The sequence below is a fragment of the Epinephelus lanceolatus genome, chromosome 13, assembly GCF_041903045.1.
Source record: "Epinephelus lanceolatus isolate andai-2023 chromosome 13, ASM4190304v1, whole genome shotgun sequence".
Classification (NCBI taxonomy): Eukaryota; Metazoa; Chordata; class Actinopteri; order Perciformes; family Serranidae; genus Epinephelus; species Epinephelus lanceolatus.
The window spans coordinates 10,725,488-10,752,337 of record NC_135746.1 but is presented as its reverse complement, the minus strand read 5'-3'; the positions used below and the strand labels follow the sequence as shown (position 1 = coordinate 10,752,337).

Genomic DNA, 26,850 nt, shown 5'->3' with positions numbered 1-26,850 from the left:
TTAATAACCACTGGGTAATGTTAGCTGTGTGATGGTAACACTCAGCCCTGTCGGTGTATGTGTTTGACTCTGTCCCAGGCACAGAGCTCACACTCCTGCAGCAGTAGTCTCATGATAAACACAGAGAGAGCAGGGCAAGGAGGGGCTGAGAAAATCAATACGCTGCATGCAGCTCTACAATTAACTGAGATTTTACTCATTTAAAATGGTCAAATTTACGGTCAAGCTGCGGTGAAGGACTGCCTAATGTTTACATTAATGTCCATGTGTGTTTGTGTTAGGAATTTAAAGTGAGAAAGAGGAATTACCATCTGTTTGTGTGACTTGAACTGAGCCTTCTTTTCCTGCCTTGCCTTCTCGATGTCTTCAGCCGTCAGCCCTCCGACTGATGACGGGTCCTGATGGTAGCTCCTGAGCTGACTGACCTGATGCTGACAGTATAGCTGTCCCCACAAATGCCTGTTCAATCTGTGGTTGTAGAAATGTCTGCCACACCCAAAACAAAAGTGATTACTTTTATCCTCTTAACAGCAGTATAAACATGTACACGGTAGACTGCAATTGAGTGACAGACTATTTATACCTGGCATCTTGGTGGAAAGATCTAGTCTGTCCACTAAACTGTTTGCTGGGATCGTTGTATCCCTCAAACAATGACTGTTTTCCACTGGCATGGCTTTCTCCAGCTGCTGCGCTGTGATGGGCTGCGGCATCATCACTACCTCCTGTGTGATTGGCTGTAAAGTCCACATCTTCCTTCCTGAACTCTGAAGCTGTGAATGCGCTGTCATCCTGTGGAAAATCAAATTCGGAGGAAGAGGTCTGCTGCTGGCCGGACAGCTCCTGGACAAACACATACATGGAGACAAAAGTAAATCATACTCATAGTGTTGTTTTGATATTAAATGCGACATACAGTTCTTTATCAATGCTAAGCTACGCAGCCAATTTTCACAGAAGTAAAACACAGACATACAGACCTGCATTTTCATTATGGCCGCAGACAGGCCTTGCTCGGCAGCTGATTGGACACTTTGGACTGCAGCACCAACTCCTTGGACACCTAGGTTATAAATAACAAAAAATACTTTATTATCAATTCTTTCCACTTCTTAGCATTTTCATCACTGGGTCCATTTGTTTGGGAGAGGAGGAGACCTCTGCAGATAATTCAGCTCATGCTAAAAACCTCCTGAACATCTGGATCTTAAAGTGTCAAGAGAAAAAAGGTGGTTACACATTAGCAGGTGCTACGCCAGCTTTATTCAGTGTTTTTACCGGTTTTAATCGCTGGGTCTGTTTGTTTTGGAGAAAGGGAGACCTTTGCAGATCATTTGGCTCATGGTCAAAACCTCCTGAACGTCTGGATCAGAAATAAGCTGTGCAAACATTGAGTTATCAGAGAAGGTAGATGAGCACACATCAGAAGGCACGGGGTGAACAGTCTGTCTGTGACGTGCGAAACAGCATACAGATACTGCGTAACAGCACTGCAGATAATTCGGCTACCAGTAAAAACCTCCCAAATAATGAACACTGAAGAAATTCTAACCAGTAGAAGTTTCAGCTGGTTTCAATCTGAAATTCTCCTCTCTAGATGCCACTAAATCTCCCTAAATGTCACACACTGACCCTTTAATGTACTGTAGCAATAACCTTTTTAAACCCTTTAAGTGGATAAAAATGTAGCATCATTTCTTTCTGTCTGTTAGCATTTTTGCAAACACTACTTTCCAACCAAAGTCTAACAGTAATGCTAGCCACAGGTTAGTGTATTGTACTGGCATTAGCAGGTTAACTAACCTTTTCAGAAACTAAACATTAAACTTTTTTTAATTAAACTTTTTATTATATAGTCAAAAATATAAAAAAATGTATTATCAAATCTTTCTGCCCATTAGCATTTTTGCTAACATTACTTTTCAACCAATGTATAACGGTAATGCTAGCCACAGGTTAGTGTATTGTACTGGCATTAGCAGGTTAACTAACCTTTTCAGAAACTAAACATTAAACTTTTTTTAATTAAACTTTTTATTATATAGTCAAAAATATAAAAAAATGTATTATCAAATCTTTCTGCCCATTAGCATTTTTGCTAACATTACTTTTCAACCAATGTATAACGGTAATGCTAGCCACAGGTTAATGTATTGTATTGGAGTTAGCAGATTAGCTAATTTTACAAAAACTAAACACTAAACTTTTTAATATTAAACCTTATATTTGTTTAACACTCAACAATATAGAACAAAAATGTTTTATCAAATCTTTCTGCTTTTTAGCATTTTCCTAACATTAATTTTCAACCAAAGTCTAACAGTAATGCTAGCCACAGGTTAGTGTACTGTCTTGAAGTTAGCAGGTTAGCTAACCTTTTAAAAACTAAACATTAAACTTTTTTTAATGAAACCTTTTATTATATAGTAAAAAATATAAAAAAATGTACCATCAAATCTTTCTGCTTGTTAGCATTTTTGCTAACATTACTTTTCAACCAATGTATAACAGTAATGCTAGCCACAGGTTAATGTACTGTATTGGAGTTAGCAGGTTAGATAATTTTTCAAAAACTAAACACTAAACTTTTTAATATTAAACCTTTTATTTGTTAAACACTCAAAGATATAGAACAAAAATGTATTATCAAATCGTTCTGCTTATTAGCATTTTTGCTAACACTACTTTTCAACCGACGTCTTTCGGTAATGCTAGCCACAGGTTAGTGTATTGTGTTGGAGTTAGCATGTTAGCTAACCTTTTTAGAAACTCGTAACTACACATTAAACTTTTTTTTTTTAAATAAGCCTATTATTTAATACTCAACAGTACAGAAAAATGTATTAGCAAATCGTTCTGCTTGTTAGCATTTGCGTTAAAATTAATGTTCCACTAATGTATAAAGGTAATGCTAGCCAAAGGTTAGTGTACTGTATTGGAGTTAGCAGGTTAGCTAACCTTCTCAAGAACTAAACACTAAACTTATTTTAATTAAACCTTTTATTTGTTTAACAAAAAATGTAAAAAGAATGTATTATCAAATCATTCTGCTTGTTACTTTTCAACCAATGTGTGAAGCTAATCACAAGCTAGCCTGTCATCATGTTAGCTAATGAGCAAGTTAGCTAAAGGTTTTAATGCAGAACATAATGGATGCTAACAAGGCAGTAAAGAGTGGTTCAAAGACAAATGCTGAAACTCTTTCTTTCTTTGACACGCAGACTGTGTATAAAGATGGATGACGTGTCTAAGATGGACGACATGTCTCCACTCACCCCCACCATACATAGGTGAAGCTAAAATATCCCTGATATGGCTGCTGCCAGGGAGTGATTGAGATGTTTCGGCTTCACTTTTGGGAAGCTGTCATATCGTCCATCTTTATATATAGCCTATGGTTTGACAATGTGTCGGAAACTAAACAGGTATGTTGATCTTACCTGCTCCACTGCGCAGGGTGCTGCCCTGAGTCTCTGCAACGGCCTGGCTCAACTTGGCCAAGCCTCGCATCAGTAACATCATATCGCCTGCCATGATGGACTAGAGACAGAGACAGAAAGGAGGACAGGAGGATAAGAACCGTTAGTTATGCTACTGTACATCTCCTCCCAAACACAGAGAGCACAGTAACAAGAACAGGTACATACTGTCCATCAACAATAGAGACAGAAATAACAACTTGCCAGTAAAGGTGAGAGACAAAGACATGCCGATAGACAACAAGGCAGATGGAGACGTAAATAAAACCTGTCGTCAAAACACATTCAGCTGCCAAACAGACACACTCACAAACACACACACAGCTGTCACATCAACTTTAATACTTTGTCTAAAAATACTTGTGACCTCCAATCTCTGTGTGAGCGCCACACACACACACACACACACACACACTCACACAAGAAAAGGAAAGAAGCATGCTGTGTATGCAAGTGTGCTGTGCAGATATGTGCACGTGGTTCCAGGACTGGATATGAAAATGTCACTGGAAACTAGGAGGGAGGAGCTGCGGAGTCGCTAGCTGTTGCCTGTTCCAGCTATTTCTGTGCATGAGTGAATGTGGGGGCACGTTTGGTTCATGTACAAGGTTTGCCGTCACCTCTTCCCGTTTCTCTCTGCAACTGATAGGCCTGTGAGATTGAACTCTATTAAAAGACCCATCTCAAATATTCCACCATTTCTTTCCAGGAATTAATCCGGTATGTCTTTTAATAAGTAAAACAGTTGACGCATTTACACATTAAGCTTAAACTGTGGTGCGATAACACTTGTGAACATATGTCAGGGTCCATACAGGACACAAGTAAAAGTACAATTCACTGCTATCCAAACAACAGAGCTCCCACTGCATTCCTGTCTCTGTCGCAATCTGCGGTATTCCCGAGTGTGTTTGTCAGAGTGTTACAGGTGCTTTTCTGAGGGTGTGACGGCATGCTTCAACACAGCTCAGCTGGGATTTGGGCCAATGGAAAAAGCTGTTGCAGAGAGCGTCGGAGCAGTATGTGAGTGTGTGTGGCACTATACACACTCTGAGTCAGTAAGTGGGTCAGCCTTCCTGCTTCAGGGCTGCTCTGTGTTTTTTAGACAGTGGACTGAAGACCAGGGGTGGGCATACTTAATGATACAAAAGCCAAGAAATAGAAACAGAAATGCGATTACAAGCATAGATTTGTATATTTGGACGATGATTTGCATTTCTTATGTTTATTACTGTCCTATTCATGTGTATTCTAAGTGTTTCTTTTAACATTAATTTTCCCTATGATGATTACAATTATTACCAAATAAAGAAGAAGCACTTCAGCTTTGCACAATGAGAAACTGCAGGCCGTCAAATGATATTTAACTGTATTTAAATGTGCTTCTTTTGAACATGTTGCGCTCAATTTCTCAAGTCGAACAGTACTCTTAAACATCCCCAGGCCATCTGAATATTTTGCAAACATTTTTGATGAAGTTGCCAAACTGCTGTCTGAAGTTAGTGTTGGTTATTTTAACATTCATGTTGACAACAACGCAGGAAAGCAGCAATAAAGAACTGTTGTATTCCTGACTTATTAACCTCCAAGGGTCTTAAAGTCCAGGTAAAGCAAAAATAAATGTGTAACATTTAGAAAGAAATCACTGATTTTGCTTTAACCTGATTTTATGGCTCAATTCTCAGACCTCCCTTGTTTAACATCTACACCCAAATTTATTAACAAGATCATTAGGTGACTAAAGTCCCATTAAAACACTGGACAAGTGCATCTAACTAATTAAAGGAATACTTCACCCACAAAATAGTCATGTATCTATCAATTTTTCACCCTGTGTTAAGTTAAATTTGTGAAGAAAACGCATGCCTCCACAGTGAGCGAAGAATCCAAAAACAGAGAAAATTCTTGATGAATTTCTTTAATAAAAGCAATACTGTATCAAAACTAGGGCTGCAACGATTAGTCGACTAATCAATGACTAATCGACTATTAAAATAATCGGTGACTATTTTAGTAATCGACTAATCGATTTGAGTCATTTTTCATAGAAAAGTATTATAAATGTACCCCAAAATACTGCAGCTTTACAGCTTTGCAGCTTCTTATGTTGAAATATTGGCAGCTTTACACACTCTCCCATGACGGTGAACTAAAACCCTTTGGCGTGAGTACGAAACAAGACATTAGATGACATAATTTTGAGGTTTGGGAGAGACGGACCGACATTTTTCAACATTTTTCGATAAAATGATTAGTCGACTAATCGAAGAAATAATCGACAGATTAGTCAACAATGAAAATAATCGTTAGTTGCAGCCCTAATCAAAACATCTGTTTACAAAGTCTCACACAACTCATGCAGTGGAATCCAAGTCTCAATTATCCAGCAGTATGTTCAGTACTTCTCAAACACATGCATTTTCACAGAAAACTTTGCATTCAAAACCCTTCTGCACACAAGCAGCATGCCTGGGCATGAACATGCACTTGAACTCCTTAATGGAATACACGAGTGGAGTTCAAACACATGCACTTGCCCGGGGCTACTAAATAAGACTTGGTTTATACTGCACAAGTTGTGACAGAGTTCATAAACGGGTGTTTTGATATCGTTGTCATGGTTGTACAGTTGTTAAACACAGCCCCCCCTTTCACTTCAATTCTTCAAGAAGTTTTTGGATTCTTCGTTCATTGTGGAGGCAAGCATGAAAAACAAAGCTTTCCTCATGAATTTAATGAGGTAACTTAAGTATTCCTTTAATGACTGTATGAGCCATTTGTTTCTCCAGTTAATCAGACATTATTATTTTTGGACCTAAAGAGGAACGACTACTTTGCAAACACACAGACTAACAGCAGGCATCGGCACGTTTGAAATACAATAATAATAATAATAATAACCCATAGTAAACAGACTGTACTTTGTACTTTACTGTCATAACAATGTTCACAGCACTAAGCTGAGTCAACCATGCACTGCAGCATGATCCTGCATGATCTTCTAGTGGGCCGGGAATGTAAGTAGGAAGTTTGTACTGACACAAAGCTGCACACAGAGCCGCAGTATGCAAAGGCCAATGTTCATGGAAAATATTTAATCTTGTGCTGCAGGCACGGCTACAACAACAACATACTTAAAATGTAATACATACTTTAATCAGTGTTGATTTCTGCGGGATTCAGAACTGTAAACACTGTTACATCAGTCAAACTTGCAAATCGCATACTATTGGGAAGAAGTTACTGTTTATTGCTAAATGTGATCGATTGAGCAACTTCCCATTTGTCAACGTGGGTGTGTCACCACTCTGGGTGTTTACAATCTGCTTTCTTCCTCTGCATTAATACTAACAAGATTAACTATCAGAAACAGAGAGAAGGACACTTTATACATATCAAAACCTGAATCAAATCAAAGCACAGAGAGGAGAGGAAAACTAAAGGTCAGTTTTGACCAGGGGTGAGAGCTCACTTCAAATAAAACACACACCGTATTGTGTGGCTATTACACACATGCACCTAAGCCTCAGTTGTTGTCTGGGCTCCTTGTTGTCCCTCCGCAAGCTGTTGACTCACTGCTATGAAAATAGCCAGGAAGCCTGAGCGTGCGTCTATATCTGAGAACACCTCATGGACTTACTGACAGCCTCCCGTCAGTGCCCTTCACCGCTGATCCTCTGAGCCAAAAGTGGGGAAATATTTCTCCCATTACTGTGCAGCGGTGAACCATCACAGCGTCAGCTTTACCGCCACTAACAGGGTAAACGTGAGGAAAACCATGTTTCCTGCGAGACTGTAATTCAGTGGAGAATGAGTGTGTCTTATGCTGTATCATGGGAAAATGAACTTGGAGGATCCTACCTCAGGATGAGAGGTGAAACGTCTTCAAGAAACTCTACCAGTTGCCTACAATATTGCACTTAGAATTACCATTCCCTGAATAAATGACCAACAGTGTGTCTTATTTGAATAAAAAACCCAGGTAAAAAATTCTTGTGATTAAAATGTGTACTTATACATGTAAGTGAGGGATACAGGATACATCAGTGGCCTTCAGTGACTAAGTAAAACTATTATTTATCAAGTAATATCATTATCGATATTAAACAAAGTTATAACATATCATATATATTCAAGACAGGTCGGCAGACAAGACACACCCAAACCAATGCAACTGGGCTGGACAGCCACAAAAGTTTCACCGGCTGACATCAATGCAATAAAAAAGTAATTTTATTTAGGATATCCATGCACAAAAAGCCAGGTGAACCTTGTTGTGGCTGTCCACCCCAGTTGCATTGCTGTGCGGGTGTCTCCTCTGTCCTCCTTTCTTGGTTGTCCATTTCACCGACACACCCAAGTAAACTTTTTTGTTGCCGCAGTGTTACAGCAGCCCTAAGATATCACATATACTCCTCATACCGTGCAGCCCTTATAGTTCCAATAATAGAATTCATTTTGATAACTGTGTCTGATGATGTGAAGCCTTAATAGCTGATTATTTTATGACTATTTTGACAGTTATCACATCAGTATCAGCCACAACATAGTGGCTATTATAAGTAAATTGCTTGATCAATACTGGATTTATGAGGGTAATATTAATATTTGAGAGCAATCCAATAATCCAATAACAATATCTTATCTCACATTACTTTTGTAACCATCACATAATAATAACAGACATACCTTTTTGATAGGGGGGCCAATAAACGTGGTTGTTTGTGAGCTGTTAAACTGACATTTTATAGTTAAAAATCAAACTTTTCAGTGCAGTTTAAACTCATGCACACGTGTTTAATTACTATATGTTTAATTTACATAAAAAAAGAACATTATAAATGTGCCAGTTTGTTTTTTGCCTCATAGCAGTCCCTGGATGGATTATACACACCCTAGAAGACTGTGCATGTGTATACACTATGTAAACATACACTGTTTGTAAACATTTTATTAATATTTGATCATGTTAACAATGTTTTAAGTGACTACCTGAAGGTAAATCAAAATATTAAATTGAATATTCAGTTTCCACTTGTACATGGAGTTAGTTTAGTGGTTCAAAAACAACTACTCGACTTCTGTAACTTCTTTAAAACACCTTCATGTCCTCCAGTTTCACTTCACTTTATGAAAGCTGAGCCACATACTTTCTCCAAACTAACAATGGAGCCTCATTTCAAATCTGTGATCATAGACTTCCTCGTGGGTGTGTTGCACGAGACTGCAAAAACAAACGCCATGCTCTTAGCTGGGAGTTATTATAGCAAACATTAGAGCTGCTTTAAACTACTGAGATTGCATACTGAGATTGCAAAGGAGAGCAGGGTTGAACATGTTTCAGGCATTTAATCGAGTAAATGTGGTCGGTAAAGTTTGCAGAAGTGGCAGAGCAGTCATGGAAGACAGGTCGAAGTAACGGTGGAAGAGATCATATCATACTAGCTGCAAAAACATACTTCAATAAGCACATGCGTGCTCATGTATGGCTGCATTTCAGATACTCACCAGCTGCTGTCGTCTCTTGCCTCTGCAGCGAGGTCAACGGTAGTCGCGTCGCTCTGTGTTCAGTATAAATGCATGTAAAAGCGCGTGTATGTGGTTTGAGAGCAGCAGGAGTCGTAGGTTGTGTGTTGCATGTACCCTCCTCCTCCTCTTCCTCCTGCTGCTGTTTCTGCTGCTGGCAGAGTCTAATCCAGTCTGTCTCTCTCTCTCCACCACGAGGTCAAACCTTATTTACTTCACACTGAGCAGCCAGAGCCCTGCAAAGACGCAACCCAAACACAACTGACCTGCACACACGGGGCCTCAAGTGCAGGTTCAGACAATGCAGATGTGCGTGTATCATAAATACTGTCTGATACCTGTCTGTTTGCCCTCTGAGGTCATTAAATCTACTTCAAATCAAATCTGACGTCATTTAACCAGCACAAGCAGGCAGCACACTTTATCTCTCCAAGCAGACATGCCCTACTTAACTTTATCTCTACATGGCTCTGCTCTGTCTCCTCCCTCCTTTCTTATCCTGAGCTCCTATTGGTCCGTGCTGCCTGTTGACAGGAGGTGGGGACTGAAACTCGGCTTCTCATTGGTTCATCGCACAAGAAAAACAAACTGCTGCACCCCCAGAGCCTGACACCATGTTATTAAGAGGAAAATCCAGTTTTATATTGGACACACTGCCAAAAAAAAGACGTGAAAACAGAGATTTAAACACAAACAAAACACACGTGGCAACCTTGAAAGTAACTGTACCTCTGCTTTGACATTGGCCTCTGCTGCCATCTGCTGTTGAAGTAATGCAACAGCCTAACACTGCCCTGTTTGTTATTGCTGGACAGTTAGAGGCAGGTTTATGTTCCCAGAATCCCAGAATAAACTTTTAGCATATTGTAATTTAAGTGTAAAGAGAGAAAACTAACATGAGACACCTGCATCTTCTCTTGGCTTAGCTTTCAGGCTTCATAAAATAAAGCAGGGGTGTAGAGGTCTATTTTTACATTATTAGACCCTTGGGTGATGACTGTGGGAACTTGTCTCTCGCAGCTGCAAAAATAAAGATAAGTTTTAAAAAAGTTCCCAAAATAATGTACTTTTATTCGAGCCAAAGAGGAGCCAGCAACAGCATGGTGGAAATCTGTGTGCTCCCAGTCGGCCACGCCCTCTCTTGGTACTCCAGGGTGAAGCTATTGAAGAAGCAGGATAAGTCGTCCGCTGCCTTACAGACCTTTTACAATCTGAAGTTTTGTCAGTGGGTCAGCAGCAGGGGTTTACTAATGTTGTTTTAAGAGAGAAGTCTGATACAGATTCTTTTGCACTGAAGATGACAATATGTTTTACAATGTTTGATATCTTTAAATCTGACCACAGGAAGTGTTTATTATTATCTCAGAAAGCTGTATTCTAGTCAGGGTGGAAGTATCTACTCACTGTTTAAACTGCTCCTGAAACCTCTCAGCCTTCACAAGTGCATCAACATTCGGTGTGCAAAGTCATCTAGTGGGCCGGATTGGACCCTTTGGCAGGCTGTATATTTGACACCCCTGAAATAAAGCTTGTGATGGGAGACTGATGTTCGCTCCAGGATGAGGGAGCTGCTACCCTGGCGCTAAGAAAGCCTTCACACTTGATCAATCCTGACATATTCCGAGTGTGCTAACCTAACTTTGACTATAGCCTAGGGCTTGCTGGTCCTGCCTGCAGGTTTAGCCTGGAGTTTGTATACAAGAGAATCTTAAAATGTGAAAAATAGTATCTAAATCAAATATCAGATATCTAACCCAGGGCTAGTAGAAGTGCAATGTGAATTGTATTGCCCTGGACTTATGTTAACCATGCATTAAAAATGTTTGTATGAAAAAGGGGCTAAGTTAGCCCAGGGTCAACTCATAGACCTGAGCTAAGAGAGTGCAGCATGAAAAGCCTATATTTCAATGAGAGGGTGTTGCTATTGGCTGTTTTACAAATGCAGATGCACATGCACATTCATTCATGTTCTATAACTGCTTATCCTGTTAGGGGTCATGGGAAGGCTGGAGCCTATCCCAGCTGACACTGGGCGAGAGGCAGGGTTCACCCTGGACAGGTCACCAGACTATCACAGGGCTGACACATAGAGACAGACAACCATTCACGCTCACATTCACACCTACGGACAATTTAGAGTCACCAGTTAACCTGCATGTCTTTGGACTGCGGGAGGAAGCTGGAGCACCTGGAGGAAACCGATGCTGACACGAGGAGAACATGCAAACTCCACAAAGGAGGGCTCCCACACCCTGGGTTTGAACCAGGAACCAAAGAGGGGCTGAGTGGATGCACTGTGTGCCACTGTACAGTGAAATAAATAAATAAGTCAATACATGGGAAACTGGGTTAAAAAATTATAGATAAAATAATAACATAAAAATTTGACAATGAAATTGAGATAAATCATTACTGTGCTTTAAAATTAAGCAGTAATATGTATGCAATTATAATAACAACTGTAATAAAATGTATAAATAGTCAAAATTCATTTACCCAGAAAATTTTGTTCCTGACTGTCTCTCTGCAGTGTCATTAAAGTGACAGCAGAGTGCGCCACAAATCCACACACAGCTCTTGCCAAACTGCCTGGAGCGTGGACAATGTTAAATTTTCACATAATGGATCCACACTAGAGGGAATAAATAATGATCCCACACTGTGAGGCTCCAAGATACCACCAGACATTGTCATGTGGGGTCATACCAAATGCAAAAAGTATTGTGTGTAGAATATTTTAGTCACAACATGTATTTAAAAAATGCTAACATCACTTTAAATTTCTAAATTAGGAGCTGCATGTTAAAAAAGACCCTTATGGGTTCACCTTCCCTGCCACCCTCCATGAAATAAATCACATCTCTGCTGTGTTTCCCTCAGTCACAACCTCTCCTAAATCATGTCCTTTCTTTCCCACCAGCTCCGGATGCTGCTGCTGTTGTGGCCAGGAGTGATTTGAATGGCAAATGACCCCCATGCAAATAAGCAATTAATGTGGACAAGAAGCAGTGTGGGGTCAGTGTGGGCTCTCAGGTCAGGACGAGATGTTGTGTCCTTGTGGACTAAACACTGAGCCGTGTCGCTCAAGACATTTTCCTACATAGTTTTCGTAGTGATTGCTCACTTGACTAATAGTTTGATATTTCTTGGACATTTGACAGATGCTCAGAGCTCAATGATAAGATCCCAGGAATTCACAGTCACACATGGAGGCTGGATTTTCACCAAATACACACTTCTTTAAAGGAACAATCCAAATAAATACACAAGCCGGCAAAACCAGAACAATATAATACCTACTAACAAACAACCCTAAGTGCACACTGGGGAGCATAAGCAAGAGCTAAGATGGTTGGTCTTAAAGGAATAGTTTAACATTTTGGGAAAGGTGATAGCACATTCATACCTGTCTGTTCAAAATGAAGCTGCAGCCAAGAGCTGGTTAGCTTAGCTTAGCATAAAGACTGGAAACAGGAAAACAGTTAGCCTCTGTCCAAGGGTAGTGAAATCTGCCTACCCATAACTACATAAAATTATAAATAAAAGTGGAAACAGGCATCCTTTTTCCCCGTTAGCGGATTGCTTTTCATTTTCCTCAGTACTTGGCAACTACCGACAACCCGCTAACTTAAAAGTTACTTCGGTTGTTCCAGTGTCCACCGTTTCCACAGCTGAGAATAGTAACTGCAAAGAACTTACACTGATACTCTTTTATAATCCAGGATAGCTACTGACAAATATTGAAGAACACAAAACCACTATTCTCTTTCTGTTTTGGTTGCACAATGGTTTACATACTTCCTTTGTGCTGTAAATCAAACCCTCATTTTCGGTGCAATAACATTTGGAAAGATGAGATGAGCTGCACGATTGAATCCTTTTACCCACATTCAAGTTGGCAGAGCCCCTAACAGGAAGCAGCCGGCTTGACTGGCAGAAGTCTCCAGTGCGCCTGCTCTATTGGCCGCACAGGGTGAAAGCGATGCCGATCATTTGGGTAATTTTATACACAGCAGGTGGACTTGCGCCCCTGAGCAACAACTTCCTCAAACGCCATGTCCAGTTCCCTTTATTCATCTATGACAGCTATGTGACCTACCCACCAGATACATGATCCACCGGCTATACCTACATGACAGACCACGATGAGCCTCATTCGTCTCTTGGTCCAGAAGTGGCAGCCCTGAAGAAAATGCTAAGCTAGCATTTAGTTTGCTAAAAAAAAAATTAAGTTTTAGGGTTATAAGAGAGGTAGTTAGGGTTACGGAAAGGAATATATCTCACTACCTATAAGATGAATCGCATCTTCATGTATAACAAATTCTCAAGTCAAATACTGCTACATTTGGCCTCATATTTGTTCACTGCAACTTCGCATTGTAGCAAGGTTTAAATAGCCGTCACGTTGGTGGGTTCATCTTGTACTGGTGGTGGGAGTGGTTTGTAGGGGTATGTCATGTCGGCCAGTGTTGCCAACATGGCAACTTGTTGCAAGATTTAGCAACTTCTCAGACCTTCTTATCGACTATATTTCTAAAAACTGACAGGTAAATTTGACATTACTATATTGTTTAATATATATTATTATATTGTAGTTAACTCCCATGTATGCTGATCAGAGTAATTGCAGTCTATGGCTCTTCCACCATCAGCACGAGGTGTCTCCCCTGCTCTACTCATCGGAGGAGAGAGGAGACACCACTCAAAGTGGGAGTTTAGCTGTAGTGAGTTTTTATGGGTATACTGACATTCTCGCTCTTATGATTGGAAGCACGGAGTGGTGCACTACAGTACAAGCACCCTAGCTATCATGGATTCAAATGTTATGTTGGGGATTCTTCTATTGAATCAGATTCAGCAAAGTTTTAATAATTCCATTAATGCACGAAGATGTCACCAATACCCAAATGAGAGTGTGACATTTTCTGGCAACTTTCGGAGCTGATGCTAGCTACCTTCATTTGAAAAGAGTCGGCAACACTGTGTGTAGGCTTCAAACGAATGTGGATGCAGCTTCACAGAATTGCATAGTGAAAGCAAGGCTCACAGGGAACCAATCTAAATGCTGATGATGTCATTATTCTGTCGCCATTACATTGTGCCATCAGCATTTACTTCATAATGATAAGGCAAGATGTCTATTCCCAGTTTAACACATCATATCTTGAGTGTTTAATTAAGGAACTTGTTTTTCCCCATTTCCAGTCGTTATGCTAAGCTAAGCTAAGCACACATGAAAGGAGTATCAATCTTCTCATGCAACTCTCGGCAAAAAAGCAAACGAGCGTTTCCCAAAATGAGGAACTACTTCTTTAAGAAGGCACTGCATGGAATTATAATCAGTCTCTTTCTGCGTCTACTGTCACTGCAAACATCAACTGAAAACCATGGCATTTTAAATATATGGTAGAGTGGGACCTACATACCATTTACCTTTAATTCATCAAGAACCTGTTACATTATGAGACATTTTTTTCTCCCTTATCTGCCCGACCAGTTTCTAAATTAATGTTTGCATTCCACATTGAAATAAATGGGTATCATTATCTTAACTTCATCAATCTTTTCTATAGCAAATGTTTAGAACAATGTCTCGCCTCACAATTGGACTTTCTCTCATACTGTAACACATGCTTGAAAACAAAACAACAGCCCAAAATTCAAAATGTCACAGTATCCCATGAGCTAAAAAACAAAAACATAATATAATGTTATAAATAAAAACAGACTGAAATACAAATTAAGCCCAAACTTCAAGAGGATAATAAACATGCACCCAAGACTACGCACAGAAACCGACAGTTAAGACTAGGAGAAGAGTTCATCGTAACATTTAAAGTAAGAACATATTTTCAGTTGTCTGACTTGGCTTTGTAATGTCAAGGCACCGTATAGCTTAAATAAGATTGTTCATGGCTGTAAGTGTTCCACAGGATTTGAGTACACTAAAAATAACGTTACAAAAACTACATCAAACATAATAAACTCTATTGTACACTGTGAACAATCCCAACAAAAAGTGTGAGAAGGGTGAGACGTGTTTGGCCAGGGAAGTCCTCCAGACGCCATGTTGGCTGCAAATATGTTACATGTAAAAACAATGCCCTCCATAACATACTGAATCTACTGTGAGATGTATCATTTAGCTCCACATAATTGCCAGTTACTGCCAGATTATTGTGGAGCAAACATGGCTGCCACTGAAAACCTCACTGACCAACCTGCAGTATCTAAAGTCTAAGTGTGACGGGTTAAAAACAGAAGTTAAAAACAGCTTAAAAGACTAGTTTTGTTTTTCACTGTAAAACACACTCAACTGTACAATCTCTAACAGGCTGAAATGTAATCAAGTGCAGATTGTTTTTTAAAAGAAACAGGCAGTGTGCTGAAGTTGTGGTGAAAAAAGAATCTAATAAAATTGATTTCAGATATGCTGAGGAAAAATAAAATCTACCTCTGACTGAATGGAGATTAATCTAAGTTACGTTGTATAAAAGTCATGAGAGCTGAGGAGCATTAAGGTCAAATATGGAAGTTTAGAAATTAGAATTTAGAAAAATCAGTCTTTTTTGCTACAACCACCAGGGGGCAGCAAAGTCAGACATGTTCAAATTCCACACATAGTGGCTTTAAATTCTGATTCTGGTGACATTTTCTTCCTGAATCTTTTTTACTATCAACAAATCCCACAAAAAGACCAAAAGCAACAATCAACCGGTCCTTTAACTTTTATCTGTGTATCAAAAGGCTGGTGAAGCTTATTCCTCTGTGCCATAGTGCTCCATCTTTGTCCAAAAACACAAATAAGGGACACATTAATGAGCCACACTGTAGTTTGGTTTCCATTCAAATGTAATGCATGGATGGAAATGCACCTACTGTTGCACTGGGTGACATATTCATTCATTACAATGAACATGGGCACTGTTGGGCTTTTTATTTTAGCTGATCCCTCACATTCACTAGCACACCAAAATGTGTATTAATCCGCAGCTGAAAATAGTTCCCAACAAATGCACTATTTCTCCCTGTTTGGGATACGTTTGCTAAAACTGCAGTGTACAGCAGTTTCAGAGAATTATTTTATCTTTTAAAAAACATTAAAACATATATTTTTGCGATCCATTTTTACATCCGACAAGGAGGTTACATATTTGGCTCGGTTTGTGCGCTTGTCTGTTTGGCAGCAAGATTTTGGAAAAATCACTGGCTCAATTTTCATTAAACATGTTGGAAGGGTGATGAAGAAGTCACTGAAATTTGAAGTGGATCCAAATCACAGGGCAGATACCCAAACTACTTTTCACTTTGCAATATACAACATTCACAGTCTGAGCCAGGAGTGCACATGGCTCTCATCTTGGACATCACAGGCAAACATGGAGGTGGCTGAGCTGAAATGGTGGCGTCTGGTAGAGCAGTGCTAACAACGGCAACAGTGCTAACAGAGCTATCTGTGTTAATGAGGGTTTGCTTACAGTCGCCAGGACAACACAGAAGGGGATGGAATGGAGGGTGGGCGTTATGCTTCAAAGATGAGGCCATCCCAATGTATGGTGGTGGGATGGCCTTGTTATCAGCAGTGCTAACAGCAGCAACAGTGCTGACAGAGCTAATACTCTTATCATATGGCGGACTGAGCACTGTTCTCCCGTGCATGCTGGCCAATAAGCTGGCCATTGAGGCTTATTAATTATTTCATTTTTTTCTTAAAATCTAACTTTAATCCTAAATGTATTAATTGAAATTATCATTAAGAAGCATTATTAAGAATTTCATAGTATGGTGTTACTGTTCATATGACAATAAACTTCTCGAATCTAGAATCTAATAGTAGTTTGCTGCTTAGTTAATGTTCTGAATGTTGTATATTGCACCTTCAACATTGTGAGATAGGGCATTTGGTCTTGACAGAGGATTGCGCTCTCTGAGTACCATTTTAGTTTTAAAAAAATAATAAAATTCAAAAATATTATGTCTTCAGCAGGATCTGATGGGCTTGGGGCTGAGAGCCACAGACAGGTATTGGAAGACAAACACATTGTTTTCGGTCTTTTTGTGGGATTTGTTTACAATAAATAAAGTATAAAAATATCACCAGCCTTAGCCTTCAATTTGAATTACATTTTTTTTTGCTTTTAAAGAGAATTCCTTTAGTGAAAATGTTGTCTTGCAGGTAAAATGCATTTTAAAAAAAGAACCTTTTTCACAGCAGACATTTCGACATCCTCGCAGAAAAAACACGGTTGTAACAAATAACATTAAAGGTTCTGTTAATGCTGGTTTACAGGGATGGCTTACTGAGACACTTAATGGAACTAAGCCATCTTTAATGTTTAAAGTTAAAATGTCTGCTGTGAAAAGGCCTGTTGGTTTTCAGGGTTTAAGGATCACATCAAAAGTTCTATGGATGGGAAAGAGCAAGATCCTGAAATCCACTGGACATGAACAGGAAGGTTGCATCTATGAATGGATTTGACCACGCATTGTTACAGGATGATGTGGTTTCTAACATGACGACAAACGTCTGTGAAGGAATCCTTGAGGAAGTCCAAAGTGTTCCCGAGAGAAAGGAAGAATGAATGGAAGTGGTTGTTGTGTGTCCAAATGTTCACTTGGATTTTTTTTCAAACCCTCAGACTTCAAGTCTCAGAATTCACCATGGATAAAATGATGTCCACCAAACTATCAAGTCCAGAAAGGTAACCGTCTTCTCTGTTGCCCTCCACCCACGCTGCTCGGTGGGTTAGCTCTTGTCCTTCAGGAAGAGGTGTGGTTTTCCCAAAGTCGATCATCCAGACCTTGGCCCGTCCCTTACTGTCGTGAACAAATAACAAGGAGCTGCCAATCACCTGCAGAGACACAGCGAGACAATGGGATGAATAAGAAAACAGGAAAGGAACAACTAAAATAGTTTTCTTTCTTTGCTTTTTACTCAACATTACGTGTTAGTTTGTGTCTCTCAAAAATATGATCTCACTTCCTGTTTTGTTACACCAACTTCTTACATTTACGTCTGCTGGTGTGTTTGTGTGTGTAAGTGTGAAACTAAATGTGTTCATGTGTGGTCAGCGCAGCTGCTGTCCAGTTTCCATGATGAGAGCTGTTGTGTTTGTGTGTGTGCACTGGTGTGTCTGCTCAAGTGATTTAGTGCCACTAGATTACACTTAATTACAAAATCAATATATAACTATTTGAACCTACGGTGACGCAAAACACATGTTTACCAGGACTGAAACTAATTTACCAGTTTAAAGGATTTGCAACACGCTGTTCAGTGAATATGTCTCAAGACAGCTGACAGCGGATGGAGATTCACACCTCCTGAACTGAGACCAGTCTGACGTCATAAAGCATTTGCAGTAATGCACAAACATGTAAACTCTATCAGGTCCAAATATACATCTGTATTTTTTAAAAATATTGTGAAAATCCTCCCACATTGGAGATTTGGCAGTAATTTATGGGAAACTTGAACAGTTTGACTTTACGCAGACATTATGAGGCCTAAACATGTTTCCTAGCATTTTGTGTACTCACAAACAAAGCTGAAAATAATCTTGCATCCGCCATAACTCAAACACCCACCCACCCACACACACACACTACATCGGGGATACTCAACTTGCTCTCAACTCTTGCAAAATGACATGAGGCCTGTTAAAGAAGCTGTATACAACATACAGACCATATCTATGATTCTGAATCAGGGCTGTCTGCACATGATTCTCAACATGGAGATGGCTGAGCCAGCAACAAGCAGCTAATGGTGCTAACAGCAGCAACAGTGCTAACAGAGCTAAAGGTGCTCACCTAAGAGAGGCCCATAGGGTGCACTTGCCATTATCAGCAGTAACTGCCCATAACCACCGTATAGGTGCAGTACAAAGGGGCGGAAATTAGCTCGCCAGTGGATAAAGACATGCACTAACATTCACTCAAGTCTACTGTCTAACACAACCACAGAGAGAAGCTTGAAATACAACACGCCCAGAGGGAGCGTGACTTCATTCTCCATCAGGACGCCATTATATACACCGCTATATTAATGCTCTCAACGTCGTATACAGAACCTTTAATAAACAAACACTGTGTACCGGGCACGTCCAACAGTTAGGAGGCCCCGGGACAGACACAAAACACGTTGGAGGGATTACATATCTCATCTGACCTGGGAACGCCTCAGGGTCCCCCAGGAGGAGCTGGAAAGCATTGCTGGGGAAAGGGATGTCTGGGGTGCTTTGCTTGGCCTGCTGCCCCCACGACCCAGCCCCGGATAAGCGGATAAAAATGGATGGATATAAATAATCAGCCCCCGCCAACTTGGCTTGTTTCGGTGAACGTTGCTGTCAATGAACCCAGTTCAAACTTTCAAACTCAAAATGGTCAAATATTCATATTGAATGGTCAAATCCAAGTCGACTGACATAAATCTGAGTCAGATACATCCCTATGCTTTTTTTTCTTTGATAAACAAGCTCTGTTTAGATGTTTTTATGCACTTTGACACCTTATTAACTTTAAAAGTACAAAAAATAACCAGTGTGAAGTTGAGTTCCACTGTACATGATATTACATACATACACACACATTTTTCACATAATTTCTTTGTGAATAAGGTTTCATTTTTGCCTTTTTGGGTAAATGTATACATGACAGTCTGTGAGTTGCACCGCATGAGCAGCAGTCCGTCGTTACCTCGTGGGTTTTGAAGAACGGGGAGATCTCCAGAGTGTCTCTGACTTCCTTCAGCCTGTTTAGATAACCGTTCTGGAATAAAATAAAACATAAGCTTTTATTTTCTATTCACCAAATTCTGTTGTCTGTATCAGAGCTGGGCTGCTGACAGAGCCATGTGATGTATCCTCAGCAGAGTCTGTTACACAATGTTGCTTTTATATTTTTTACAATCAAAACGTGTGTTGGATTAATTTCAAAATGAAATGCCTGTCTTGATGCATTTTAATAAAAAAAAAATCAAACAATGAACACATTCACAAGCATGCACGTGTACATGTGACAAAATACATGCGTCAGTGCTGTAAGATACTAATAGTGTGTGTGTGTGTGTGTGTGTGTGTGTTTGTGTGTGTTAAGAGGCCCAGGGAGTTCCCAAGGACTTCCCTTTTCTTCTGGCCGAGGAAGCTTAAGGTCGCACTGTTTATGTGTGCATCTGCTTGTACATATGTGTGAGTGTTCTTAAAACAGTGCAGAACAGTTCAACTTGAAATTCCTCGTGTTTTTTTTGTCCCATACAGAGGTCAAGGCCGTTGACACACACACACACACACACACACATAAGCTGCAAACACACACAAACCGCAAACACACTCACCAGTATGTCCTTATTTCCTTTGACAAAGTCGTTGAAGGCTGCAGTGACTTGTTCTCTCGTCTTTGTTTTCTTAAAATCCCTGTTCACCGTCCCGTCTTCCTTCTGCGAGAGGAGAGGAGAGGAGAGGAGTCAAAAACATCAGCATGAGAACTAACTTTACATTAGAGTTCACCCTTGGGTTTATTTCTCCTGGCAGCGTAACACAAATTTTAATTTCAGGAATAATTAGGATGTAAATAACTGTTTCCTTTCTCCATCCTCATAAACTACAACTTCCAGACTCCTTTTAGACATGGGAGGGACGGGAGCATGGCAAAGGACGGGAAGGGAGGAAGGAGAGGGAGCAAAGGAGAGGATGGATGAGAAAAGCAGAACAAACAATGAGGGGAGGAAAGGAAGGACGGAGCCAGCGTTATTTTTAGAGATTTAGCCGGGAATTAAAGCAGGGTAGGGTCTCTGACTGTTTTACTGACCTGAGTCACACACAGGAACACTTTGTCTAATCGCACTAACTCGTCATTCCTGTGGCCACTTCCTGAATTCTGATATGGGAACTAACAATCAGCAATTATTGTCAGTTCATTTATTCATCGTTTAATCTGGACATTTTCAGGAAATATTGAAAAATGGTTCCCCAGAGTTGCTTATTTTGTCTTGATATTCAGTTTTAAAAATGACTTTATCAACTAATTAATCAAAAGAGTTGGTGATTAACTTTTTATTGAGCGACTGATGATTAATCATAGGTCTCAGGGCATGAAGTGACCTGCAGTTCTGACTCTGCCAACACATCAAGCTCGACTAGGCCGTTTAATTGGACTACTGTCCTTGTCCTAGCATAGACGCACAGGAGGGGAATTGATTTATTGACCGAAGTATGTCTGACTCTGCTACGATAGGTGGTGACATGCCCTTTAGGCTAGTTAGTATCGGACCTTTTTCCAGCTGACCTATTACGTCACAGACCAAACAATCAACAAACAAGTTAGCTACAGTTAGCTAGCAGCTAACTGGTACCATGGTGGACAACTTTACAGCTCTGTACATTTGGTACGTCCAAAAATGCACGGCTCTGGATGTAGATTTCACCATGTTGTCAGCTTCTTCTTCTTCTTCTGTTACGCATTTAATGCTTTCGACTTCCAGGTCAAAGCCCGGGGCGGACACTGTGGAACATGCACTGGTCCAATTCATTGTATACATGCAGAATAATTCGACTCCAAATTGCATTATCTGGGTGTGTTGTCCCACTTTGAGAATTTCGTTTTGGTACGATATCAGTCGTAGCAACATGTTTACCTGTATTTGAAAAGTCTGGTTTTATTTGGACTATTAAAATAAATCGATTTTCTCTGATGTCATGTAAACCTAAACTGTTTTTGTCAATGGAGTCTGGCTTTGAAGAAAGCTGAATAAGTTTTACTTTCAGTCAGTTCCCTGTCACGGATAGGGCTGTCTGTTTGGGAAGTATTGAACATACAACTGGATAAATGAGACTTGGATTATACTGCACGAGTTGTGTGAGAGTTTGCTGTTGTTAAATGTGGACCGTTACGGCTTCAATTCATTAAAAAAATTTTCCTCAGCGTTTGTATTCTTCATTCACTGTGGAGGCATGTGAGAAAAACAAAGTGTTCTTCATGAATTCAAAGTAACACAGGGTCAGTAACTGATATACAAATGATTATTTTGGGGGTGAAGTATTCCTTTCAACATTAATTTTACTCTCCACCTCTGGTTATAGCAAAGTGGAAGCACAATGAAGCAGAGGAACAGTAGTGGTAGTAGTAGCAGTACTGGAGCTGCAGCATTAATATCAGCCGTGCACATACAGTAGTGGGAACAGTACAGTAGATTAGCATCAGACGCAGTACCAGCAGGGAGAGCCAACTGGTCAGTTGGTTCAGAATAATAGAAATAAATGAGCTGTTTTTATTCTGCTGGCTGCCAGGCAACAAGATACTGTTTGGAGACAAAACTATTTTTCCCTTTATGGTTCAGGTCTGACTACAGCTCTCTCTCATGCTTTCTCTCACACACACACACACACACACAGACAACATACCTAATTACCACATGCTTTCCACATACATAAGAGCTTATACAATCTATATAATACACAGTTAGACACATGCACATGTACAAGAACAGTGGGTGAACTGCACATGAACCGCATGAACTGCACATCCATACTTTATATTAACACACAAACACACACACACACACACACACATCTGTGTTCCTGGGGATAACCCTTAGTGTCATGGCAACAGACCACCGGGAGGCCGTGAATGTCCTTATATAGCCACAACCCTCAAATAAAGACAGCAGAGAGATTTGTGTGTGTGTGTGTGCATGTGTGTGTACAATGTCAGTGCCAGATGCCAGGGCATATAGAGCTGCCACGGACAGGCCTCGTGTGCGACAAAAGATCTCATGCACAAACATATACTTCAGAGGAAGTTTCCTTTCAAAACAGGAAGTTAGATCATGCCCTTGAAGGACACACACACACACCCCCTTACACAGAATACTGGAAGAAAGGAGGGAAGGAAGGGCACACACACACACACACATACACACACACACTCACACATACACACACCTTCCTCTCTGTGACTCTTACCTTGACTCCTTCTATCCTAAACCCCAGGGTGGCTGTTGAGCTGATGGTCTCCCTCCACTGCATGTATCTGGGTTTGGTCACTGCTTTCTGGAGGTTTTCCTCTGGCGTCGGCGCGTCAGGATCGACCTCGATCATTTTCTGATACATGTCGGGTCTTGGGGAGGGTTTCTTACGAGCCTTGGTCAGCTCTTCCTCCAGGTAGGTCCTAAAGGGTGAGAAAAAAAAGAACAGGTGGTGGGCGGTGAAGAAGACAGAGAGGAAGAAAGGGTGGGTGACAGACATGAGCACAGAGAGGTAGGAGGACGAGAAGAGAGGGTGAAAGCGAAGGTGTGAAGAAGACGTCCCTTTCCAAACAGTATGACACAGCTGTTATGTGTTAACATCTAGGAAAAGGCGACATCGATGAAAAGAAGTCTGGCCGGGTGAGAAACGTGAGCAGTGAGACGGGTTTTAAGAAGCCAGACTCTTTTGGAGGAGAAATGATAAAATCATTTCACAAAAACACCCGTCACAGTCTGAAATGCAACTTCCTGGTTCAACGTTGACTTAAAGGACTTGTCACAGTTTTTGCGTGCATTGAGAAATTATTACAGACATTAGCCGTGCTCACACTTTGGCCTTTAACTCCTGATAGAGATTTACTGGTTTAAATCACCAGGCTAGTTTGTTTAGGAGAAGAAGAGACCTCTGCGGATAATTCGACTCCTGCTACAAACCTCCTGAATGTCTGGATCTTAAATCAGAGAAACTCGAATTAATGCCTTACGGTGTAACCAGTCAAGCTGCAGCTACAGTTTATATCCATGTCTGTCCAGACTCATACGAAGCCATGACAGTTAACAAGGCTTCACGGCTGGGCAAGCAGCCAAACAGCGTCGGAGAAACACTGATTTGTCACATGAAACTGCTTCATTTGGTGTTTTCACCACTTTTAATCACCTGGTCTGTTAGTTTTGTAGAGGAAGAGATCTCTACGAATAATTCGGCTCCTGGTAGAAACCTCCTGAATAATGAACACTCAAGGAATTCTAACCAGGAGTTCACACTCAGCACACAGGAGAAGTTTCAGCTCGTTGTAATCTGCAATCCTCACCACTAGGTGCCACTAAATCCTGCGCACTGCTCCTTTAAATACACCTTTAACTTTCCATCTCCTTGCAGATTAAAGAAACACAGAAATTTAGATTAATGCCATGTCACGTGTCTGCTCACCTCACTCCCATCTTGCAGTCCATCACACACGGGAAATCAAACTCAGCCAGCAGATCCTCCATCTGGTTATATTTCTGGCCGTCCTTCTCTACGTCTCCATGGTAACCAGGGACATACGGACGTAGTACATCCCTCATCAGGAGGGACAAACAGCGCTGCTCACAATCACAGTGTTTCTAAAGGATATCAATAAGTTATTGTCAGTCTATACTCTTACACACTGACTCAGTGTAAACACTCTGTAAACCACAGCAACTTTCCCTGCAGTAACAAAGAAGGTGTGATTGGTGTGAAAAAGTGTCTTACTTTTAATATACGGCCGTTGGCTCCTGCCTTGAAGCTTCCTGTAAAAAGACACAATTTTACTGTGAAGCAGTTGCAGGAAACCTTTAGATGCAGTAACTAGGAATAGCTTCGCTTCAGTTCGTCAGAGTTAAACTGACGTGAGAAGTTTAAACCAACAATTGTGGTTTGTCACATTTGTTTGTCAGTAAATCATCTTCACACAAGTGAACTGGTTTAATGGTAAATTCTGTGTTTTATTCAACCTGGACCCTATTTTCCCCTGTTTGTGTTTAAGTGACCAATGTTTTTAAACTGGTCCTGTATTGACCGAGACCACTAAGTGCAGTTGAACAGGCTGCAGTGTAATGACTCGGAACAATGGAAAGACAAACCAAGACATGTTTTCAGAGTTTTATTTTGTTTCTGTCAACTTTGAATGAAACGTGTTTTATGATGATAAAATTATTTTTTATTTAAATGGAGTCTGGAGGGTTTGGCGATAGAGATTTGGGGGCTGTTTCTGGTTCAACAAAAAAGCTCCCACTTTCCAACAAAGAGGTCTGTGTCTGTAGGATCCTTCTCATAATGTTGACAGACGCTCTCTCGAAGTTAGCCTTTAAGCAAGGAAGAGCTGCAGGCTCTTAATTTTATGCGGCTGAGCCTCCAACCCCAAAGACACCTATTCAAAAGAGGCACCACCTGATGTTTCCAAATCCTGTTGCTAACCATCCTCACACACACTTTCCCTCAGGGCCCTGACCTTTAAGAACTAGCTGCAACAAAGACAGACTAATGTGGCAACTCACATTTTCTTAAAAAAAAAACAAAAAACAACACAACAACTTGCCTGGACACGTTAGTCTTATGAACGATGCTGTTTGTGTGCACATACCTGCATGTCCAGCCAGTTGTATCCAGGGATATTTCTTCTTAAAGGACATGACAAACGGTGACCAGTGGACCATGTTTTTGATCTTCTTCCAAGACTTGTGCTACAAACACAACATCAGTGATTATTCAGAGTGATGTTTCATTTACAGTGTAGTTTTGTAGCAGGAAATTAATAAGTGTATGCTGTGTTACTCTGCAGTTACACCTCCAAAACCCTAGTCAGCTATGGAGGTTTCTGTGAAGTGCTGCAAAGTTTAGTTGATTCAAAACACACATTAAACACACATTAAACATGGCTTAATAGAGACAATATCAAACACAAGTACACAAATCAGCTTCACTATAACTTGCAGCATTCACAGACAAGCACTTGTCTTTATCTGGACACATTTCCCCCACAAATACAACATGCTAATGTTATTAGCACAAGCCTATGGCATTTTACATTGTATAAATTAGCCTAGTGGCTAGCAGACTTTTCCTCTGCTCATATGAAACCAGGGACAACAGCAACATTTAAAAAAGGCAATGTTAAAAAATTCAACTTCATTACAACTCACAACATTCACTGACAAAACACCTTATTCTGAACACATTTTCCAAACCAATATAAAATGGTAACGTTATTAGCACAAGCCTATGGCATTTTACATCGCATAAATTAGCCTAGCGACGAGCAGAGATTTCCTTTGCTCATATGAAGCCAGGATAAATCACACACAAGACTTAAAATGCTATTTTTGTGGAGGCTTCTTCTTCTTATCTGTGAAATTAAAGTTAATAAAAGCTTTGTTTCCACTGAGGGAAATGTTTTCAGCTTACAAAAATAGACAGGAGGTCTGCGCCGCCATGATGTGTAGTTACATTTCTGGGGAGGTGCACGTTAGGCTACAGCGAAGGCTCAACTTCGGTTAGACACAGAAATATAAATCCCACAAAAGGCTGCCTTGTTTATTTCAGTTAAAATATTTATGACCACTGGTCAAAGATTCACCATCCATAAACATGTTTCAACCAAAGTCCATTAAAATTGATGTCAGTAGGGCTGGGTGTTAAAAACTATGATACCAGTACAAATACCAGTGCCCTTAAAGTGATACTAATACAGAGTACTCTGTTCTTCTGCTTCATCCGATGCCCATCATGTGATAGAAGCATTCATTTGTATAAAATGCTGCCTCCATTTTACATGAATGCATTTTCAAAGTATCTACATTATTAAAATATTTATTAAATAACCATACAAACTTCACCAGTACTTATACGGTACTTGACTTCACCACACAATAGAGGGTGTGGGTTGTGGCTGCTGTGGTAGTGAGCCAGTAACACGTGCCAGTAATGCTTGCAGTGAATAGCTGCGAGCAAAGTCATACCAATACCTATTGTCATTTTTTCAAGACCTGGGTACAGAAAGGATCGAATGCAGGTATTGTTTCACTGGAGAAGTTTCAATACTACTTGGTACCGGGTTATTTCAGCTGATATCTTCAAGT

General features: G+C 40.3%; 2 protein-coding genes across 4 annotated transcripts in view; both read right to left on the bottom strand.

The window, feature by feature from the left end:
* LOC117271205 (atypical kinase COQ8A, mitochondrial) overlaps positions 1–9,391 on the bottom strand; it is a 30,961-nt gene extending 21,570 nt beyond the window's left edge. Inside the window, exons 1-5 of one of the 2 annotated variants that reach the window (XM_033649338.2) lie at positions 8,988–9,391; positions 3,441–3,540; positions 981–1,063; positions 584–843; positions 309–486 (exon numbers count right to left, since the gene is read on the bottom strand). In XM_033649338.2, the coding sequence (XP_033505229.1) occupies positions 309–486; positions 584–843; positions 981–1,063; positions 3,441–3,534 (615 nt within the window). In that variant the 5' untranslated portion in view covers positions 3,535–3,540; positions 8,988–9,391. The remainder of the gene's footprint in view (positions 1–308; positions 487–583; positions 844–980; positions 1,064–3,440; positions 3,541–8,987) is intronic. The other variant, XM_033649337.2, reaches the window with a different exon arrangement.
* A 5,034-nt stretch (positions 9,392–14,425) lies between these two features.
* LOC117270835 (uncharacterized) overlaps positions 14,426–26,850 on the bottom strand; it is a 49,290-nt gene continuing 36,865 nt past the window's right edge. For both annotated transcript variants that reach the window (XM_033648747.2, XM_033648748.2), the window contains exons 6-12: positions 25,356–25,455; positions 24,485–24,522; positions 24,179–24,354; positions 22,967–23,171; positions 20,341–20,442; positions 19,704–19,775; positions 14,426–17,857 (exon numbers count right to left, since the gene is read on the bottom strand). In XM_033648747.2, coding sequence (XP_033504638.2) covers positions 17,648–17,857; positions 19,704–19,775; positions 20,341–20,442; positions 22,967–23,171; positions 24,179–24,354; positions 24,485–24,522; positions 25,356–25,455 — 903 coding nt within the window. In that variant the 3' untranslated portion in view covers positions 14,426–17,647. The remainder of the gene's footprint in view (positions 17,858–19,703; positions 19,776–20,340; positions 20,443–22,966; positions 23,172–24,178; positions 24,355–24,484; positions 24,523–25,355; positions 25,456–26,850) is intronic.